Source organism: Saccopteryx leptura, chromosome 5, assembly GCF_036850995.1.
Source record: "Saccopteryx leptura isolate mSacLep1 chromosome 5, mSacLep1_pri_phased_curated, whole genome shotgun sequence".
Classification (NCBI taxonomy): Eukaryota; Metazoa; Chordata; class Mammalia; order Chiroptera; family Emballonuridae; genus Saccopteryx; species Saccopteryx leptura.
This window is the reverse complement of record NC_089507.1, coordinates 82,485,658-82,503,718: the sequence shown is the minus strand read 5'-3', so window position 1 is coordinate 82,503,718 and position 18,061 is coordinate 82,485,658. Positions and strand designations below refer to the sequence as shown.

Here is an 18,061-nt window from a genome sequence, read left to right as displayed (position 1 = left end):
GACTCAGAGACATGGACAAGAGTGTGGGGGTTATGGGGTGGGGAGAAGAGAGGGAGGGGGTCGGGGGAGGGGAGGGACACAAAGAAACCAGTTAGAAGGTGATGAAAGACAATTGGACTTTGGGTGATGGGAATGCAGCATAATGAAATAACCTAGAGCTGTTTTCTGTGAACATATGTACCCTGATTTATCAATGTGACCCCATTAAAATTAATTAGAAAAATGGGCAGAGGATCTGAACAGATATTGCTCCCAAAAAGACATACAGATTATATGAAAAGATGCTCAACTTCACAATGTGAAAATCAAAAGATACCATTTCTCACCTATTAGAATGACTATTATTGACAAGACAAGTAATTACAAGTATTGGAGAGGTTGTAGAAAAAAGGAATCCTCATTCACTGCTGATGAGAGTGTAAACTGATACAATCACTTTGGAAAACAATGTGGAGGTTCTTCAAAAAAATTAAGAATAGAATTACCATGTAACCCAGAAATCCCTCTACTGGGTATTTACCAGAAAAATTTGAAAACACTTATTCACAAAGATATATGCACCCCTATGTACATTGCAGCATTATTCACAGTGATCAGGACATCGAAAGTGTCCTTTGATAGAGGATTGGATAAAGAAGATGTGGTACATATAACAATGGAATACTACTCAGGCATAAGAAAAAATGAAATACTGCCATTTGCAACAACATTCTTGAGAATATCATGCAAAGTGAAATAAGTCTGATAGAAAAAGTCAAGAGCCACATGATTTTATTCATATTTAAGCTGTAAAACTGAAAGCAACCGATGAACAAACAAGAAAAACAAAAACTCATAGGGAGAACAATATGGTGGTTACTAAATGGAAGGGGAGTTAGGAGTAGTAAAGAGTAAAAGGGGTCAAATATATGGTGACAGAAGAAGATTTGACTTTTGGATGATGGGCACACAATGCAAGATACAAATAATGTATCATAAAATTGCACACTTTAAACCTATATAATTTTATTAACCAATGTCATCCCAATAAATTTAATTAAAAAAAAAAAAGAAGATTCAAGATGGCAGTAGAGTAGGTGGATGTTACAGTCATGCCCATCCAGGGCAGAATGAAAACTACAACTAAAATATAGAGAAATAAACTCAAATTACCAGCTGAAGATTAGCTGAAGATAAATCTTACAATCAATGATAACAGAAGAAGCTACTTTGAGACTGGTAGGAAGGACAGAGACACAAAAACCGCTGTCCCACTCCCATGGTCAGTGGCTGAAATTCCAGAAGGATATCTCAGTTGCAAAGGTTCCCCCTAAAGAGCCTGGTATTTCAACTACACCCCAGGCCTTACAGTCCAGAGCACCAGAGCCGAGAAGAGGCACCCACATAATATCTGACTGTGAAAATCATTGGTGATTCTGTTTGCCAGGGAAGGTCAAGAGTTTTCTAGAGGTACAAGTGCCCTCTTTAAGGGCTAATGCACAAAAATCTCATTTCCACCTACTCACCCTGGCAGTGGAGGGAGGGCAGAGCAAACTAGAGTCATGCAAGGAGAGATGGGGGTCTTCGGCTCTGGGCAGAAAGCTAAGGAAACAGCAGGTAGGTCCCCTGTTCTGAGTCACTCTTCCACACTGTAAATGTCATCTTTCTTGGGTGGAGCTCACTCTTCCGTATGGCATGAGCCTGGGTGGATGCAATAACCCCACCCTCTGGACTCCCTGATGTCTTACCCTATTGAGCTTATAGTCTGCAGAGGAGTCAGTTGCCTGGGCTAAGGTGTAGAGGTCTGGGCAGGCTCAAGAGGTGTCAGTGACTGAGTTGTGAGGCTTTGAAGTGGGAGCCATTATCCTCACTTTCCCCTGAACCTGACTGACACCTCCCCTTCATGAGAAATCCATTAGCCTCACTCTTCTGGACCCTGGTTGCTGCTGCCTCCAAACTCTTGGTGGCTCTGCTCTGCTGAGACTGGGCTCCTGGCAGGATCTGGGACAGACTGAGTCATCTGGTTCTAGGAGAGGGGAATATTTTCTCTCACATGCTATGCTGGTGCAGAACCCTCCCTTCACAGGGCCAAATCTGGTCTATTTGGGCTGATAAACTCTGCTGGCCTCACCCTGGCCACTTTTTGAGACTCTGCCCCATCACATAAATGTGCAAGCACCAGGTGGGTAGCGGCTAGACTTGATAATCCTGGGATATTTACTGAATGGCCTCAGTTCCAGCACTGGCACCGGGTTTAAACTTGGAGCTCTGATGAACTCCACTTGCTCTATCTGATGACTCACTGAGAATTTACGTCAGGTTACTGAAAGAGCGAACGTATTCATCAGTGATACATCTGATAAGGGATTAATATCTCAAATGTATGAACAACTCAGCACCAGAAAAACAATGCAATTGAAAAACAAGCAAAGGACTTGAATAATCACTTCTTCAAAGAGGACATACAGATGGCCAATAGACATATGAAATGATGCTTAATGTCACTAGTCATTAGAGAAATGCAAATTAAAACCACCATGAGCTATCACCTCACACCTGTCAGAATGGTTATCATTAATAAATCAACAAACAACAAGAGCTGGCAAAGATGAGAGAAAAGGGAACACTCATGAACTGTTGGTGGGAATGCAGATTGGTGCAGCTACTGTGGAAAACGGTATGAAATTACCTCAAAAATTTAAAAATGGAACTATCTTATGACCCAATGATTCCACTTCTGGGAATATATTTGAAGAAGCTTGGAGCAATAATTTCAAAGAATATATGCCCCCCCACCCATGTTTATTGTAACATTATTTACATCGCCAAGACTTGTAAGCAGTCCAAGTGCCCATCAGTAGATGAGTGGATAAAAAAGCAGTGGTACATTTATACAATGGAATAATACTTGGCTATAAAAAAGAAGAAAATCTTACCTTTTGCAACAGCATTCATGGACCTGGAGAGTATTATGCCATGTGAAATAAGCCAGTCAGAGAAAGACAAATACCATATGATTTCACTCATATGTGGAATCTTATAAATCACATAAACTAACAAAATAGAAACAGATGCATAGACACAGAGAATAGACTGATAGCTGTCAGTGGGAAGAGGATTGGGAGAGGCTCGGTAAAAAAGGTAAAAGGAATAAACCAAAAGAAACCCCATAGAAAACAGTATGGGAATGATCAGAGGGAAAGGTGGGGGTGAGAGAAGGTTGAAGAGGGTAATGGGGGGACAAATGATAATGGAATGGGAGACTTGACTGGGGTGGTGAACACACAATGAATATACAGATGATGTGCTATAGAATTATACACCTGAAACCTATATAATTTTATTAACCAATGTCATCCAATAAATTCAATTAAAAATGTTTAATTAGGTGAATTAATTAAATTTCATCCTATCTCAATAACCCAATCCTATATTTTTTATAAAGTATATAAATAGTAATTTCCCCAAATGCAGCTGCTAAAGGATGTTAAAGAGTGTTACATAAGTATCTACATTTCTGGGCAATAAGACATCTGTTTTCATTTTCACTTCAAGTAAGAAGTTTTTTTTTTTTATGTAAATAGGACTGAATTTTCTTCCTCTACCGCAGAATTTGTGCAAGACCTGCACCCCTAAAAAGGAAAAGGGAAGTCTGGAAGTCCTCAGAGCTCTCAGGTTGGAGATGGAGGTGCAGTATCATGCTGGCATTGGGGGGTGACAATAAAGGCTGAGAGCTCTCATGCTCAGTAAGGGACAAGAGTATCTGATCCATGTTTCCTCAGCCAGCGGGTCCAGTTATCAATCATTCCTTAGTGAGAAGTAATAAGAGATGCTTCTGTACCCACTAAGAACCCTTTATAGTTTTCTGTCTATATTACTGCAAAATAAACTTCATGGATTTCTCATTTATAGTGTGAGTGCAATCATTCTCAACCATTCATTCACCACTGTTTTAAAAACTCCATAATACTGAACATTCTATGTATGACCATATTTAGATACTTGGGCAGTTAAATCATCAGGAGTAAACAAGAAGATAAGTAATAAGGCTTCTAGGATTTGGTCTAAATTGATCTCCTTCTACCTAAGTATACTGCATCTCATGCTCACACAAACTCTTCAAATTAGGTATTACCTCCATTTTACTGTTGATAAAGAACACACATAGTGGGCTATGGAACAATTGACCTTGAGTGGAGATCTTTAGGAGAAGAAGGAGAGAGGAGAATGTGAAGTTAAGCTGAGAGTATAAATAAAAGAGTTGTTGAGGTGGTTGGTGGTGGGGTAAGGATGGGGAAAGAGGAAAGTTAGGAATGACGGGGTCAACTGGAAAACAAAGAATTAGACAGTAAGTCTAGATTTGTTCTTTGGTCTGATGACGATTTGTTTTGTTTTCCTAAATTTCTTTAGTTCTGAGGTTTGATACTTCCTCTGCTAACTCTATCAAAGCTAAAATAGTTTTCTCAACCAATTTACAGGATTTTAATTTTTGAGTAAATATAGCATAGCAACAAGAAAGTAATGTGTGATGCGAACCTGACTAAGCTATCAAGCTACAAAGACAAGCTGTGATGCCTGTCCTGAGAAGTGTCAGGTTGCTGAGAAGAGCGGACACGTGTGCAGGGAGTTGGCCTCCAGAACAAAGGCAAACAGATGGTGCTTCGCGGCACAGAAAAGGAGCACTTTACAGGCAGGACACTAAAGGGGCTAGGAAGTCTTCCTGGAAGATACTGATCCCTGATTCAAGTTTTAAAAAATGAGGCGACAATGTGGTGTTGGTAGCATTTCAGATGCAGGGCAGGGAGGAGGATCACAATCAGAAATGCACGATGTTGAGAGAAGCAGGTTGCAAGTGTGAGTGTAGGTATAGCGGTATGTGATGAGGCCAGTGGGCCAGCAGGTCCAGGCCAGCTGGGAAGACCATGGGCACTACAGAAGGATGTTAAAAAGAAGGCCACGTGGTGAAGCTGCTTTTTAAGAGACATGTCTATGGTAACAGAGTAGGAAAACTACTGCAGAGACAGATAGGTCACTCGTATTTTAGTATAGTTGTAGCTGGATATCTCCAAATGACTATTTTCCAAGTATAAACGGTTACTGTCTAAAATTTGTCTTGATAGTTCATTTGCGTGTTGTCTTCTTTATCACCTGCACAAATCCAGATGATTTATACCATGAGTGTTCAGAAAACAAAGAGAAGAAGAATAGAGGAACCCTGAGCACAGTGCGGGGCAGAGGGTGCTGGAGAGGAATCTTTGCAGGGTCAGAGCTCCCAGAACAAATGGAAGTGGACACTTAGACGCACAATGAGTGGTCTGCGGGCACTGAAACTGCACAAAGAAGTGAAAGTGTTTTCTGTCTGTAGCCTTTATTCAGTGAAGGCTAGAGAAATAACATCCCAAGGGTTGACAGTAAAATAGTTTTCAACAATATATTTTTTGATATACCGTTAAAATGTAAAAGAAAAATTATTTTTCTCCTTAGAAAACTTGTCAAAGAATAATAGTTTAACCAACTATGAGAACTTAAACATCTATCACTCATTAAACATGAACAAATATGGCTAAGTAAGGATGGAGATTTAAGTGCCATTTTTGAAGTATTTAAGATCCTCTCACTAATCACATTGTTTTTCTGTTTTTTTATGCTGCACACTGAACCAGATGAACTAAATAATATATAGATTTCAAATCTTATGTTCCTTTTCAGGCTTTATATCCCCAGTTAGAATTTTTATGTGAACAAACATACTTTGAAAAGTATGTCACTCTTATTGCACTTTACTGTTATTAGGCAGTGAGAGAGCCATGTCAAAGTGATAACCACTTACAGAAGGCGCAGTGGGCACCAGGTCATCTTCTGTTCTTCCTGTCTGCATTGCTGTGTGAACCCGGACGGATTCATAAATGGAAGGTTCTTCCACTTTTCTTGGATAGGGATGTTTCAGAACAATCAGAGTGCCTAAATGAAGGGGGAAAAAATCCATATTCAAGTAGTTTCCCTAGAAAGAAGGACCAAATGCTAACAACCAGATAACTGTAACTCTTGTTTTTTCATGTATTCACTTATTTTCTTAATATTTATCATTTTATTATTATTTAGCATTATTTAAAATACTAATATTATTTAACATTATATTATTAACATTAACATATCTCTGTGCCAGGCACTCATGCTGGGCACAGGAGATGTGAAGCATAATGAGATGATTTCTGGTCTCCTAGTGCTCAAAGAGAACTATCTGTGAACATTACTTAACAAATTCATTTAAATGAACAGGGTAAGAGACTAATCAAAGTCAACAATATGAAGAAAGCATGATGGTGGTTCCCAGAGGCCCTGAAGAACCAACCCGTCTATGAAACCCTTCAGAAAAGCTTTCCTAGACGAGTCGGCATTGATCTAGACAATGAACTAGAAGTCTTCCAGTAGACTTTACAAACCAAACAAGTGCACTGGGATACAAGAAGATTTATTCCATTGTCCTTATTTCTCACCAGTTTCAAAACAAACTTGTAACAAATCACTGGCTCTCAAAAAAGAGGATTCACAGTTTCTCTCTACTGCCTCCTACCACCCAATTATTTTAATAAACTACCCAAAGCCTTTGTGCATATCTTAACATTGGGGTGAATATTCACTTCCATCTGAAGGAGGGCGTACCCAAGCTGGAAACAGGCTCCGCCCAGGGGCCAGGCTTTGAGGGCTTGACTGGCCTGTCATTCAAGGACTGAGAGCAGTTCTCACTTTATGCTTCCTACTTAACGTCTGAAGTTCCCCACTTTTGATCCTTCCCTTCCCCCAATCAGTCAATCAGAAACTAGAAACTCTGACAACAAAAAAGTAAGTTAAGGGTTTTTTCCCATTTGCTATGGCTTCAATTTTTTTATATTTTATTTCACTAGGGTCATTATAGGCAGAAATTGTACTAGACACTGGGGGAGATTAAAGAATTCAGTAACTTATTCAACAAATATTTACTGAGATCTATGATGTGTCAGGCACTTTTCTACATATAACAACAAACAAAGGAGATATAGCATCTGCTCTGGGGCAGGGGAGACAGAAAAAAACGGAAAAAGATAATGTTAGGTGAGAAAAGTGTTTTGAACCAATTAATAGAACAAGGTAAAGAAATAGAGAGCAGAAAGCATGGTGCTGGGCAAAGGTGATATTTATATGAGAAGTCAGAGAGACTTCTTTAAAAAGGTAATTTGAAAGATTATGAAAAGCATGGACCTTGAATTGGAGAAAGAGAAAGACAATGAAGAAAGAAAAATACCTCCTCTGTAATTATAAAATCCCAATAACAATAAAGCTACAAACAAAGCCAAACCTTTCTTCGGTACTTGAGTACACACAATGTACTCACCACACAAATACAACTGCAGCCCCAGATACCTGGGTCCAGATAAGGTGCTACTGTAAAATGAAAAGGATCATTGAGACAAGCCAAAAGACGGCTTCTGATCTTGGCCCCAGTCAAGAATAAGAGACTCTGGTCTCCTCCTCTTTCTGCATCAAGCTTACGTCAGTAGCATTGGGATCACAATGGAAACAGCTTTCACAGTGATCAGAAGCCAAAACTCCATTCTCGCACATTGTCTGCACTCTCTTTTGTCAATGTGATCCTTTCATAAGAACAAATCTAGTCATATCAGGACAAGTGGCTGGTTACAGTTTTATAGTCAAAATGAAAGCAGCAACACCTAAATCAAGAGCAGCCATTGTGCAGGCTCGAAGCTGTGAACAGTCAGTCACACAGATGCCTGATGAATTTGAGGCTAGTGCCTACATGGCCAATCCTAGAGAAAAATCTCCAGCAATGTGCCTGGCATCACCCTGGTGTCATGAAAAGAGCCAACACTGCCACTCAGTACCTGTTGAACTTAGACAATTACTTTAGCTTTTGTTTCCTCCTCTGACAAGTGAGAATAATTACCCTTTTTTCACAAGGCTGTTTTATTTATTTATTATTATTTTGTATTTTTCCAAAGTGAGAAGCTGGGGTGGGGGAGGCAGACAGACAGACTCCCGCATGCGCCCTACCAAGATCCACCCGGCATGCCCACCAGGGGGCTCTGCTTGGCCCCTCTGGGGAGTTGCTCCACTGCAATCAGAGCCATTCTAGCACCTGAAATGGAAGCCATGGAGCCATCCTCAGCGCCTGGGCCAACTTTGCTCCAATGGAACCTCGGCTGCAGGAGAGGAAGAGAGAGACATAGAGAGAAGGGAGAGGGGGAAGGGTGGAGAAGCAGATGGGCACTTCTCATGGTGCCCTGGCTGGGAATAGAACCCAGGACTTCCACACGCTGGGCCGATGCTCTACCGCTGAGCCAACCAACCAGGACTACAGGGCTGTTTTAAGTACCAATAAAGAAGTGTCTGTGAAAGAATTATATAAATGTTAGATGTTATTATGCCTTGATATTTAGTATTTTTAAATCTTTAAATGAAAGTCCAATGTTTGCATCTTTGGGAACATGAATGTTAAGTTATAAAGGATCACTGAGTAACATTCTGTTAAAAATAACAGTGGCATTTGTCTAGTAGTCACTGACTACAGTGCTAAGACCAATCAGTGCCTCTTGAACACCTATTTCTGAGAGAAGAAGACAGGGGGACTGGAGCCCAGAGACCAAAGCAACTCACAAATTAGAAAGGATGTGAAATCTTGTGCTTAATTTTCAAAGTTGATGTTAAATTTTTATCCTATTCTATATGAAAATATTTTTTAAAGTAATGTTTTACAAAGATGTACCTACTCAATCCTCTTTTTGCATATAACCAGGCATGCATATCCCAGGCATACCTATTGGTTCTATTTTTTTATTGCTGCTGTAACAAATCACCACAAATGTAGTGACTTAAAGGAACACAGACTTATTATCTTATAGTTCTAGAGGTCGAAAATCTGAAATAGGTCTCACTAATTTAAAATCAAGATATTAGAAGGATAGGCTTGCTTTCCTTCTGGCGGCTCTAGAGAAGAATACATTCCTTTGCCTTTTCTAGCATCTAGAGGCTGCCTGCATTGACTGGTGGCCTCATTCCTCCATCTTTTATGCTAGCAACAGCAGGTCAAGCCTTCCCACACTGTGTGTCTCTGGCTTTCCCTCTTCTGCCTTTGTCTGTCACATGTAAGGACCCTGTGAATACACTGGGCCCACCTGGACAATGCAGTATCATCTCCCCATCTCAATGTCAGCTGGTTAACTAATCTTAATTAATTAATTAATCTTGATTAATTTTTAAGCTTAATTTTCTCTTGCCATGTAAACTAACTTGTTCATAGGTCCAGGAAAAGATGTGGGCATCATGGGGCAGGGGGGTGTTATCCTGCCTAACACAGTATCAGTCCCTAGGGGAGCATCACCATAGGGGTTAGTTGTGCTGCCATGTAAGGGTCTCTGGGCCAGTGTTGCTTCATGAGCCTGCACGGCTGTGACCACTTGGTATTATAAAGCCATTGCTTTTACAATGGACATATTACCAAGCCCTGTGAGCCCTTTGGAGTTGGTATAATTCCAAATTTATCTCTGTATCCCTACCTCTTGATAGAGTTTATGACATAATGAAGACTTGATGAGTGAATGAATGAATGAATGAATGTCACAGTAATTCAGGCTTAAGGTAGGAAAGAGCCTGGGATGGACCAGCCTCCAAGGTCCACAACCATCCTGGCCTGGAGCAAGGACAGGACAACTTCAAGTACAGTTCTTTAAATCATCATTGAGGGACCTTAATTCTATTTGAAAAGTCTCTTCTAAAGTTTAACCAATAAAAGCTAATCTGAAGGAAATGATATTCAGTCAACCAGGAAAGTAAGATTGACTATAAATTGACTTTAACAAGTAAAACTAGAAATGAGATTATACTGAATGGTGGAATGAGAAAATCATAAACTACTTATAAAAAGGGATCTTGCCCTGATAAAAATCTGGCCTTATAAAAAACAGGTCTCTTTAGTTGACCATTCTGTCCAAGGGACAGCCAATATACAGACTTCTTGGCATGTCTTCTAGGCTTAAGGTGATTTTCCCCTCTGTAGAGATTGTCCCATCCTAATACAGAAGTAGATCCTCATAGACCCTGGCCTTCCCCCTAACCACCTCACCTGGGCTGCACTCACTAGACTCACTTTCTGGAGATTTGCTCAACTACTTCTCTGGAGAGAAGATCCACTAACTTCAGTTTTTGAACAACATGAAGGAAACTACTGTTTCCTACCTTTGACATGAATCCTGGTTTCAGAAACACTCAGTGGAGATATATATTTTGAGTGATCAGAGAAGGACCAAGGCAGGCATTTCAATTTGCTGAAAGCTTCAGAGTTGTCATGATCACTGAGCTGATCCCTTATTGTTGTTCAACCTGTCCTTAAATTCTGGAAGGGAATACTAATATCCTTCCAAAAAATTCTATTCCTCTCCTTATACCCTTCTTTTATTTTCAGTTCAGCTTGTCAAGGTAAGTTTCTGTGATTTTCAATAAAAAAAAACAACATAATTAATCCACTACAAACTTAATATAATTTCCACTGAAAGTTCAAGATAGTGGTTTGGCACCAAAGGAGAACTCTGGGTTAATAAGATTCAAAACAAATGAACTCTAGGACTTGGTTGGAAGACTCAGATATAAGACAACAAGAGGCAGGGCTGGTGGAAGGAGAAGAGAGAGGAAAATCAGTAACCACAGGTCTTGGAAACCTGGCTGCTAGTTTCACTTCAGTTTCTGAACTATATAGAGACTGTTGTTTCCTGCTTTTGACTGAAGCTTGGTTTCAGAAATGTTTGGCAGAGGTTCATTTTTGAGGTGATCAGAGCAGGATAGGGGCAGCATTTCAATTTGCTTTGACTGAACTAGAACTTACAGGATACCTACTATGTAGGTAATACTGTGAGACTGTATTGAAGAACTCATCTTGTATTCCAGCAAGAAGAGTGAGAACAGTCTTGAGCCCCAGGCATCGGTTGGGTATCTGAAACTGAGTGTAGTGCGACAGCACATATCAATCTTGAAAGGGAAACATTTTTTTTTTTTGTATTTTTCTGAAGTTAGAAGCTGGGAGGCAGACAGACTCTCGCATGTGCCTGACCAGGATCCACCTGGCATGCCCACCAGGGGGTGATGCTCTGCCCATCTGGGACGTTGCTTCACTGCAATCTGAGCCATTCTAGTACATGAGGTGGAGGCCATGGAGCCGTCATCAGCGCTCGGGGCCAACTTTGCTCCAATGGAGCTTTGGCTGTGGGAGGGGAAGAGAGAGATAGACAGGAAGGAGAGGAGGAAGAGTGGAGAAGCAGATGGGCACTTCTCCTGTGTGCCCTGGACGGCAATCGAACTTGGGATTTTACATGCCGGGCCAACGCTCTACCGCTGAGCCAACCGGCCAGGGGCAGGAAACTTGTTTTGAATATTTCTTTTATACACTAAATTTAGTGCTTTATCCATTGGGTTCCCAGCTGGACTGTAAGATGTTTGAGGGCAAGGATGATATCTGATTTATCACTAGATTGTCAGTGACTAACAAGTGTCCAGTTTATAGTTGGCACTCAATATCCATTTGATGAATTATATTAAAATAAGATCAGATCCGTTTATGCTTCATTTTTGACCTCAGGATCAGAAAGCAAGTTTCGCAACTAGCTAATGCATAATGGGTTCCTCTGTCTCTTCCTGTCAATGGGAAGTGGCTTTCTCGGGGGCATTTATAGGAATATTCAAAATTTTTCTCTTTTCTTCCTTTTTTTTCTAGGGAAAAAAGATTTTTTTTTACTTCATTGGGGTGACATTGGTTAATAAAATTATATAGATTTCAGGTGTACAATTCTATGGACCTTAGCCCATCATAAAATGGTGCTAGCTAAACCATGTTCAGGTACACACGAAGGGACTTAAAGTTTGAAGAAGACAAACATTTGATAAATACAAAATCAGTTGTCCCTAAACTAACTCTTCATAATATACCAAAGAATGTACATCTCTCATAGATAATATTATGAAATGAATTACCACAAATAGTCTTCATTAAATAACAATAATAATGATTGTTTATGGCATTCGGTGAATCATTCTAAAGGTCTTACTTGCCTAATCTCTCTGAATCTTCACTGCAAGGCATGACCTTTTAAGGTATGAACTATTATACCATCAGCTCAATTTTAAAACATGATGAAACTGAAGCTCAGAGAGGTCACATAGCTTGCATGAGGAAACACAGCTGGTGAATGGCAGAGACTGGAGTTGAACTGGGAATTCATGTGTTTCCTCATTCTACCATGCATTGTTCTCAGCTTTGCGTGGTCACCGCTATGGAAACTCTCTGTGGCATGTGAAATGTTGTATTCTATCTATTATGGGCAAGGGAGCATATGTATAAATCAAAATTCAAAGACATGTATTTTTTAGAAATATTGCTTCAGGAAAGGAGATGTGAGTTTTTGCCTCAATATTTCTCACCAGGGTTCAGTTTCATCATTGGTAAAGAAGAAATTAAATAGTGTCTGAGATCCCTGCTCATTCTAACATCTGTAAATCTAGTTAAACACACAGGCCCAATTGAGGGGCAAGAAAAATTAGAATGCTTTGTAACTAAATGCATGTCCGGTTCTCCATAGATGTATAATAGTCACTTGAAATCCTTTTTTTTTTCCTGATTTTATTTTATCTTTGCACCTCGTTCTTCCTTTCCTCCATCAAACTTTAAATTTTATTTTACCTTCTTCTATTTACGTAGGCTGTTTTCTATCTTTTCTGGAGAGACATGAATGAGATGGGCCAAAGTATTTGGGAAATGTTTTTTAGCCAGTCTTCTGTGTTTTAAGATTTTCTCTACAATTTCTCAAATGGCAATAAATATGAAGACAGGTATTCAAGTTGATTTACATTCTTTAAAAGCAATGGCTTTATATCACAAACCAAAAATATTATTATAGATTTCAGAGACAGAGCCATAGGGCTGAAATACATGTTGTAACCTAGTCATATCCTGTAAATATCCTATTATATCTTGTGGCAGGGATTCTTCCCATCCAAACCCATTGAAGACCACCAACACTATACTACAGTGTCGCTGTGAAGGCAGTTCCAGGCAAGAGCAGGGGGAATAGGAAGTGCCTACCCTTTAGAGCTAGGTTAGTCTGGATTTCAACCTTAGTTCTGATGCTTACTAACTATGCAACTTCGGACAAATAACTTAAAATCTTTGAGTTTTGATTTCCTCATTTGAAAACGGTACCACTTTGTATATTGTTGTGGGTGATTCAAAAGATTAAATGATTTGTTATTTGTCACTTCTAATAGAAGGCCTAGAACTTGGTAAACATTCAATGTTGGTTTCATTCTCTTCCTTGCTTGTTTTTTCCTTTCTCAAACATACCTCATTGCAAACTAAGAAATATATATATTTTAGCAAACATAAATTGCAGAAGTGATTCCTGGTCATGGTTTGGCAAAATTCCAAGTTGTCACCAATTATTTCCAAAAATGTCACACAATTCTCAAATTAAAATAATTTAAACTTAATTATTTAAAAATGTTACCTAAGTAAAATGGCTGGTGTTACAAAATAAAATAAGAACAATTGTAGCAGTTGTCTAGAAGTTGGGAATCCCCACATCAAAACAAAAAGAGAAGTGGAAATTTGACATTTAAGAAAGAACCAGATAGGATCTTTAAAACTAAGAACCAATTACTATAAAGGGTAAGCGCAAACAAAGCACTTGACTAATACTATAATTTTTCATGCTGTTAAGTGATTAAAGTCACAACATAGAAATTCTTATAATGAATCATATATGACAATTTTATATACATAAGTATTGTAGTAGAAACAAAAGGTAATGAGAAAGGTAATTTTTGTTCTAATGATATTCAGAATTTAACATCAAGAGAATTGTTGTCTATATTTTCAACACTATAAGAAACTTAGCCAATTATAAGAGGATACAGTACAAATTAATAATGGACCAAACATGTATACAAAATCTCAAATTTTCAAGCAGATTTGAGTTGAATTTAGAAGCCAGGTACAAATATGAGGGATGTTTTATATGACATCTTAATATTACAAATGAAAGGCAAACTCTGAATTTAATCTTTACTGAGCATACATACAACACAGGACATCATTTCAAATTATGCTTTGTATAAACTTCGGAAGTAAACATTAATTGTTAGGTGTCCACGGGTCATGGTATTGCCATGCAAACTGCAATGTGGGTGTTGGTAATGAACTGCTCAATATAAAATATTGTGGATAAATATTATTTTTGATTCTTTTCTGTGTTTGGGACATATCCCATAACAAAACTGACAAAAATCCTTCTCATAGTTTATATAATAGTGCAAATATTTTTTTCTTTTTTTGTATTTTTCTGAAATGAGAAGCAGGGAGGCAGAGAGACAGACTCCCACGTGCACTTGACCGGGATCCACCTGACAAGCCCACCAGAGGGTGATGCTCTGCTCACCTAGGGCATTGCTACTTTGCAACCAGAGCCATTCTGGTGCCTGAGGTGAGGCCATGGAGCCCAGGCAAATGTGCTGCAATGGAGCTTTGGCTGCTGGAGGGGAAGAGAGAGATAGAGAGAAGCAGATGTTCACTTCTCCTGACTGGGAATCAAACCCGGGACATCTATACACTAGGCCAATGCTCTATCACTGAACCAACTGGCCAGAGTCTAATAGTGCTAATATTTTATAAGTCAGTTGCACGTATGTTAGAAGATAAAAGGGCCATTGAGGAAAGTATAGCAAGAGGGTACATTATATATCTCTATGTTCTGAGTTTCACTCTACCGAAAACATTAAATATAAAGTAAGGCAAAAGTGTAAGGTTGTTGGCTATTTGGTCTTTTTCATTTGCCTTCAGAGGTGATGTCCTCCCTGCCTGTGGATGAATGTAAGAAGGTTTTTCTTAAGTAAACGTATTCTCCAGACCCTGCCAGGTGAGGCTGGCCTAAGTGGGGTCTGGTTGAGAGGAGTAGCCTGAGATGCCCATGTCTAGTCTTTCCCATTTTGAAGATCTAGACATGAGAACCCTGGTGATATTTTATCTAACAAAAACTTTAAGAAGAATTTGCACTTCATCTAATGGTGCATAAGGAATCATCAGCCTAGAGGTCTGATCACGGGAAGCCAACTCCAGAAGACAATTTTTTTTTCTTTTCACTCAGTAATTAATATTTATTTAAATTTCCGCTAGGTCTTTTTGTGGCTTGATAACACATTTTTTTCTCAGTGCTGAATAATATTCCATTGTCTGGATATGCCAGTTTATTATCCATTCACCTTTTAAGGACATCTTGGTTGCTTCCAAGTCTGACAATTATGAATAAAAATGCTATAAATATTTATATGTAAGTTTTTGTGGGAATAATTTTTCAACTTGTTTTGGTAAATGCCAAGGAGCTTGATTGCCAGATTTGTATGATAAAAGTGTGTTTAGTTTTGTAAGAAACTGTCAAATTGTCTTCCAAAATGGCAGTACCATTTTGCATTCCCACGTGCAATGCATGAGAGTTTCTGTTGCTCCATATTCTCACCAGCATTTGGTGTTGTTGGTGTTCCAAATTATGGAACACTGACTATATTATAATAGTTGTAGTGGTATCTAATTATTTTAATTTGCATTTTCCTGATGACATATGAGATAGAGCATCTTTTTTCTTTTTTTCTTCTTTTTTCCAAATGGGAGGAGGGGAGATAGAAAGACTCTCACATGTGCCCTGACTGGGATTGACCCAGAAACCCCCATCTGGGCTGATGCTCTGCCCATCTAGGGCCATGCTTGCAATCGAGCTATTTTCAGTGAGGTGGAGGCTCCATGGAGCCATCCTCAGTGCCTGGGACCTATGTGCTCAAACCAATAGAGCCATGGTTCCTACCACACGAGTCCCTTCGGGCTGCCGTTCGATCGGTCCCGGGAGCTGGGCAGCCCTCTCCACGTTTCCGCTTTTCCTACCAGTCTCAGTGTGGCTTCTTCAGTGTTCCTTGGTTGAAGAGTCCTCTTAGTTTAGTCCAAAGTTGGTTTTTCCAGATAATGGTTCTTCAAAAACAAACTTTTTAAAACACTGTACACCCCCCTTCAGTGCTCACAGCCCACAGATGAGGAGGTTGGGCAATGGTTCGAGGCTGCAGTTTCCTGTGGCATGGGGACACGATGAGAAGCCCGCATAGAAGGGCCTGCCATAATCCGTTACCATGCTCCAGAAGTCAATTCTTAAATGAATAAGAAGACATCTATTTTTAGAAGATGGCATCCTAGTTTCCATTCACCATTCTTCATAGGTCACAGTGCTGATTTTGTGACTTCCGAGGACCTTCCAGGCTTGAGTCATCATGACTTTGGCTCTTGATCTAGTTTTCTGAAGCCTATTACTTCCAGAGGGACAAAATTAGACACTTATTTGTCATGGGTTTTGTCCCTTATTCCAAGCCTCAGTGTGCCTTCATCTGTCTGGGACAGATAAGGATATTTCATAAAATTAGAAGAATCTAACTTAAGGACTAGAAGCCAGTAAGTCAAGTGCATATCCATTAGCACCAGTGTAAGTTCCCTATTGGATAATGAATAGAACAGAGGAGATGCAGTGGTGAGAATTAAAACTTAGAGTCCTGAGTTTTATTGCAGTAAATAAAATACTTATAATAATGATAATAGAATAGCAAGCTTTAGCTTTGGAGAAAACTACTTTAAGAGTCAGGATTATAAATCTTTACAATCCTTAATGCATCAATTACAAACCTTCTTTAGCTAGATTAATGGATTTACTGGGAAATTTAACATTGTCCCAAATTCAATGTCAAGGAGCCTTTACTTTCGAACAGTCTTAGGTGATCCTTTAGTCTGGTGATTAGGTCAGTGCAGCAAGGTTCACCTAAAAAACTCTTCATTCACTTTAATCTTAAATTGTTTTGAAATCTGTAGGTAGGCAGAATGGGTACTTTTTCCCTAACTTCAAGAAAGTCCAGGAAAGAACATAAGGAATGATTAAAGGGATTGAAAATAGAGTCTTAGAAGAAAGTTTAAAAGAAGAGAGCTGACCCCAGCCATTTGGCTCAGTGGATAGAGCGTTGGCCCAGTGTGCAGAAGTCTTGGGTTAGATTCCCGGTCAGGGTACATATGAGAAGCGACCCTCTGCTTCTTTTCCCCTTCCTCTCTTCTTTCTTGATTGGTTCAAGTGCCAGCCTCAGGCACTGAGGATAGCTCCATTGATTTGACCGTTGGCCCCTTGCCGGGTTGCCGGGGGGATCATGGTTGGGGTGCATGCAGGAGTCTGTCTCTCTATTTCCCTTCTTCTCTTTTAAAAAATAAATAATAAGAAGAAAGCTGACTTTGCTTGGAGAAAGAAGAGAAGGTGGAAGATAACAATTATAATGAATTTGAAGGCTACAAAGAGTTCTTATTCATAGTCATCCATTCATCCATTCATTCACCCAAAGTGCCAAGTGCTATATCAGAACCTGGGGGTCATCAAGAAGGACAAAACTAGAGGTAGACAAATTCTTTGGCTTTGAAAATCTCCCTTTCACTACCAGTGATCAAGAACTGAACAAAACTGAGTGTGGATTGGACACAAGTAGGAAACAAGTCTGAAGTGAAGTGATTTGAAAAGTTGAAATACACCCTGGCCGGATAGCTTGGTTGGTTAGAGCATCGTTCTGAAGTAAAGAGGTTGCCAGTTTGATCCCTGGTCAGGGCACATACAGGAACAGATCGATGTTTCTGTCTCTCTCTCTCTCCCTCCTCTCTCTAAAATCAATAAAAAAAATAAACATTAAAAAAGAGAGAGAGAAACTGAAATCCTTGCTAAAGTCAAAGTAGCAATGGAAATAAATGCATCCCCATCTATCATTTATTCATGAAAACTATCCTGGCTAAATGGGGAAGTGATTTTCAGGCTGAAGGGGAGAATTTCCACCAGAAAAAAAAATTATAGCTACAATTTCTTAGTTTGGAATATTATATTATAGACCTGTGCCGTCAGTAGAAAGTAAGACAAATATTTTGTGGTTTCCACTGTGATTTTCATCTATGCTCCACACTGGTCTGACTCATCTCTATCCAGACCACAGA

The 18,061-nt window shown here is 39.4% G+C and overlaps 1 protein-coding gene and 1 non-coding gene across 3 annotated transcripts in view; both read right to left on the bottom strand.

Moving 5' to 3' along the window:
* DAPP1 (dual adaptor of phosphotyrosine and 3-phosphoinositides 1) overlaps positions 1-18,061 on the bottom strand; it is a 74,230-nt gene that overhangs the window by 29,773 nt on the left and 26,396 nt on the right. For both annotated transcript variants that reach the window (XM_066384719.1, XM_066384717.1), the window contains one exon: positions 5,810-5,940. In XM_066384719.1, the coding sequence (XP_066240816.1) occupies positions 5,810-5,940 (131 nt within the window). The remainder of the gene's footprint in view (positions 1-5,809; positions 5,941-18,061) is intronic.
* Positions 16,054-16,189, bottom strand: LOC136407379 (small nucleolar RNA SNORA42/SNORA80 family). The gene has a single exon (XR_010751921.1). It is a non-coding gene; the product is annotated as a small nucleolar RNA SNORA42/SNORA80 family (small nucleolar RNA).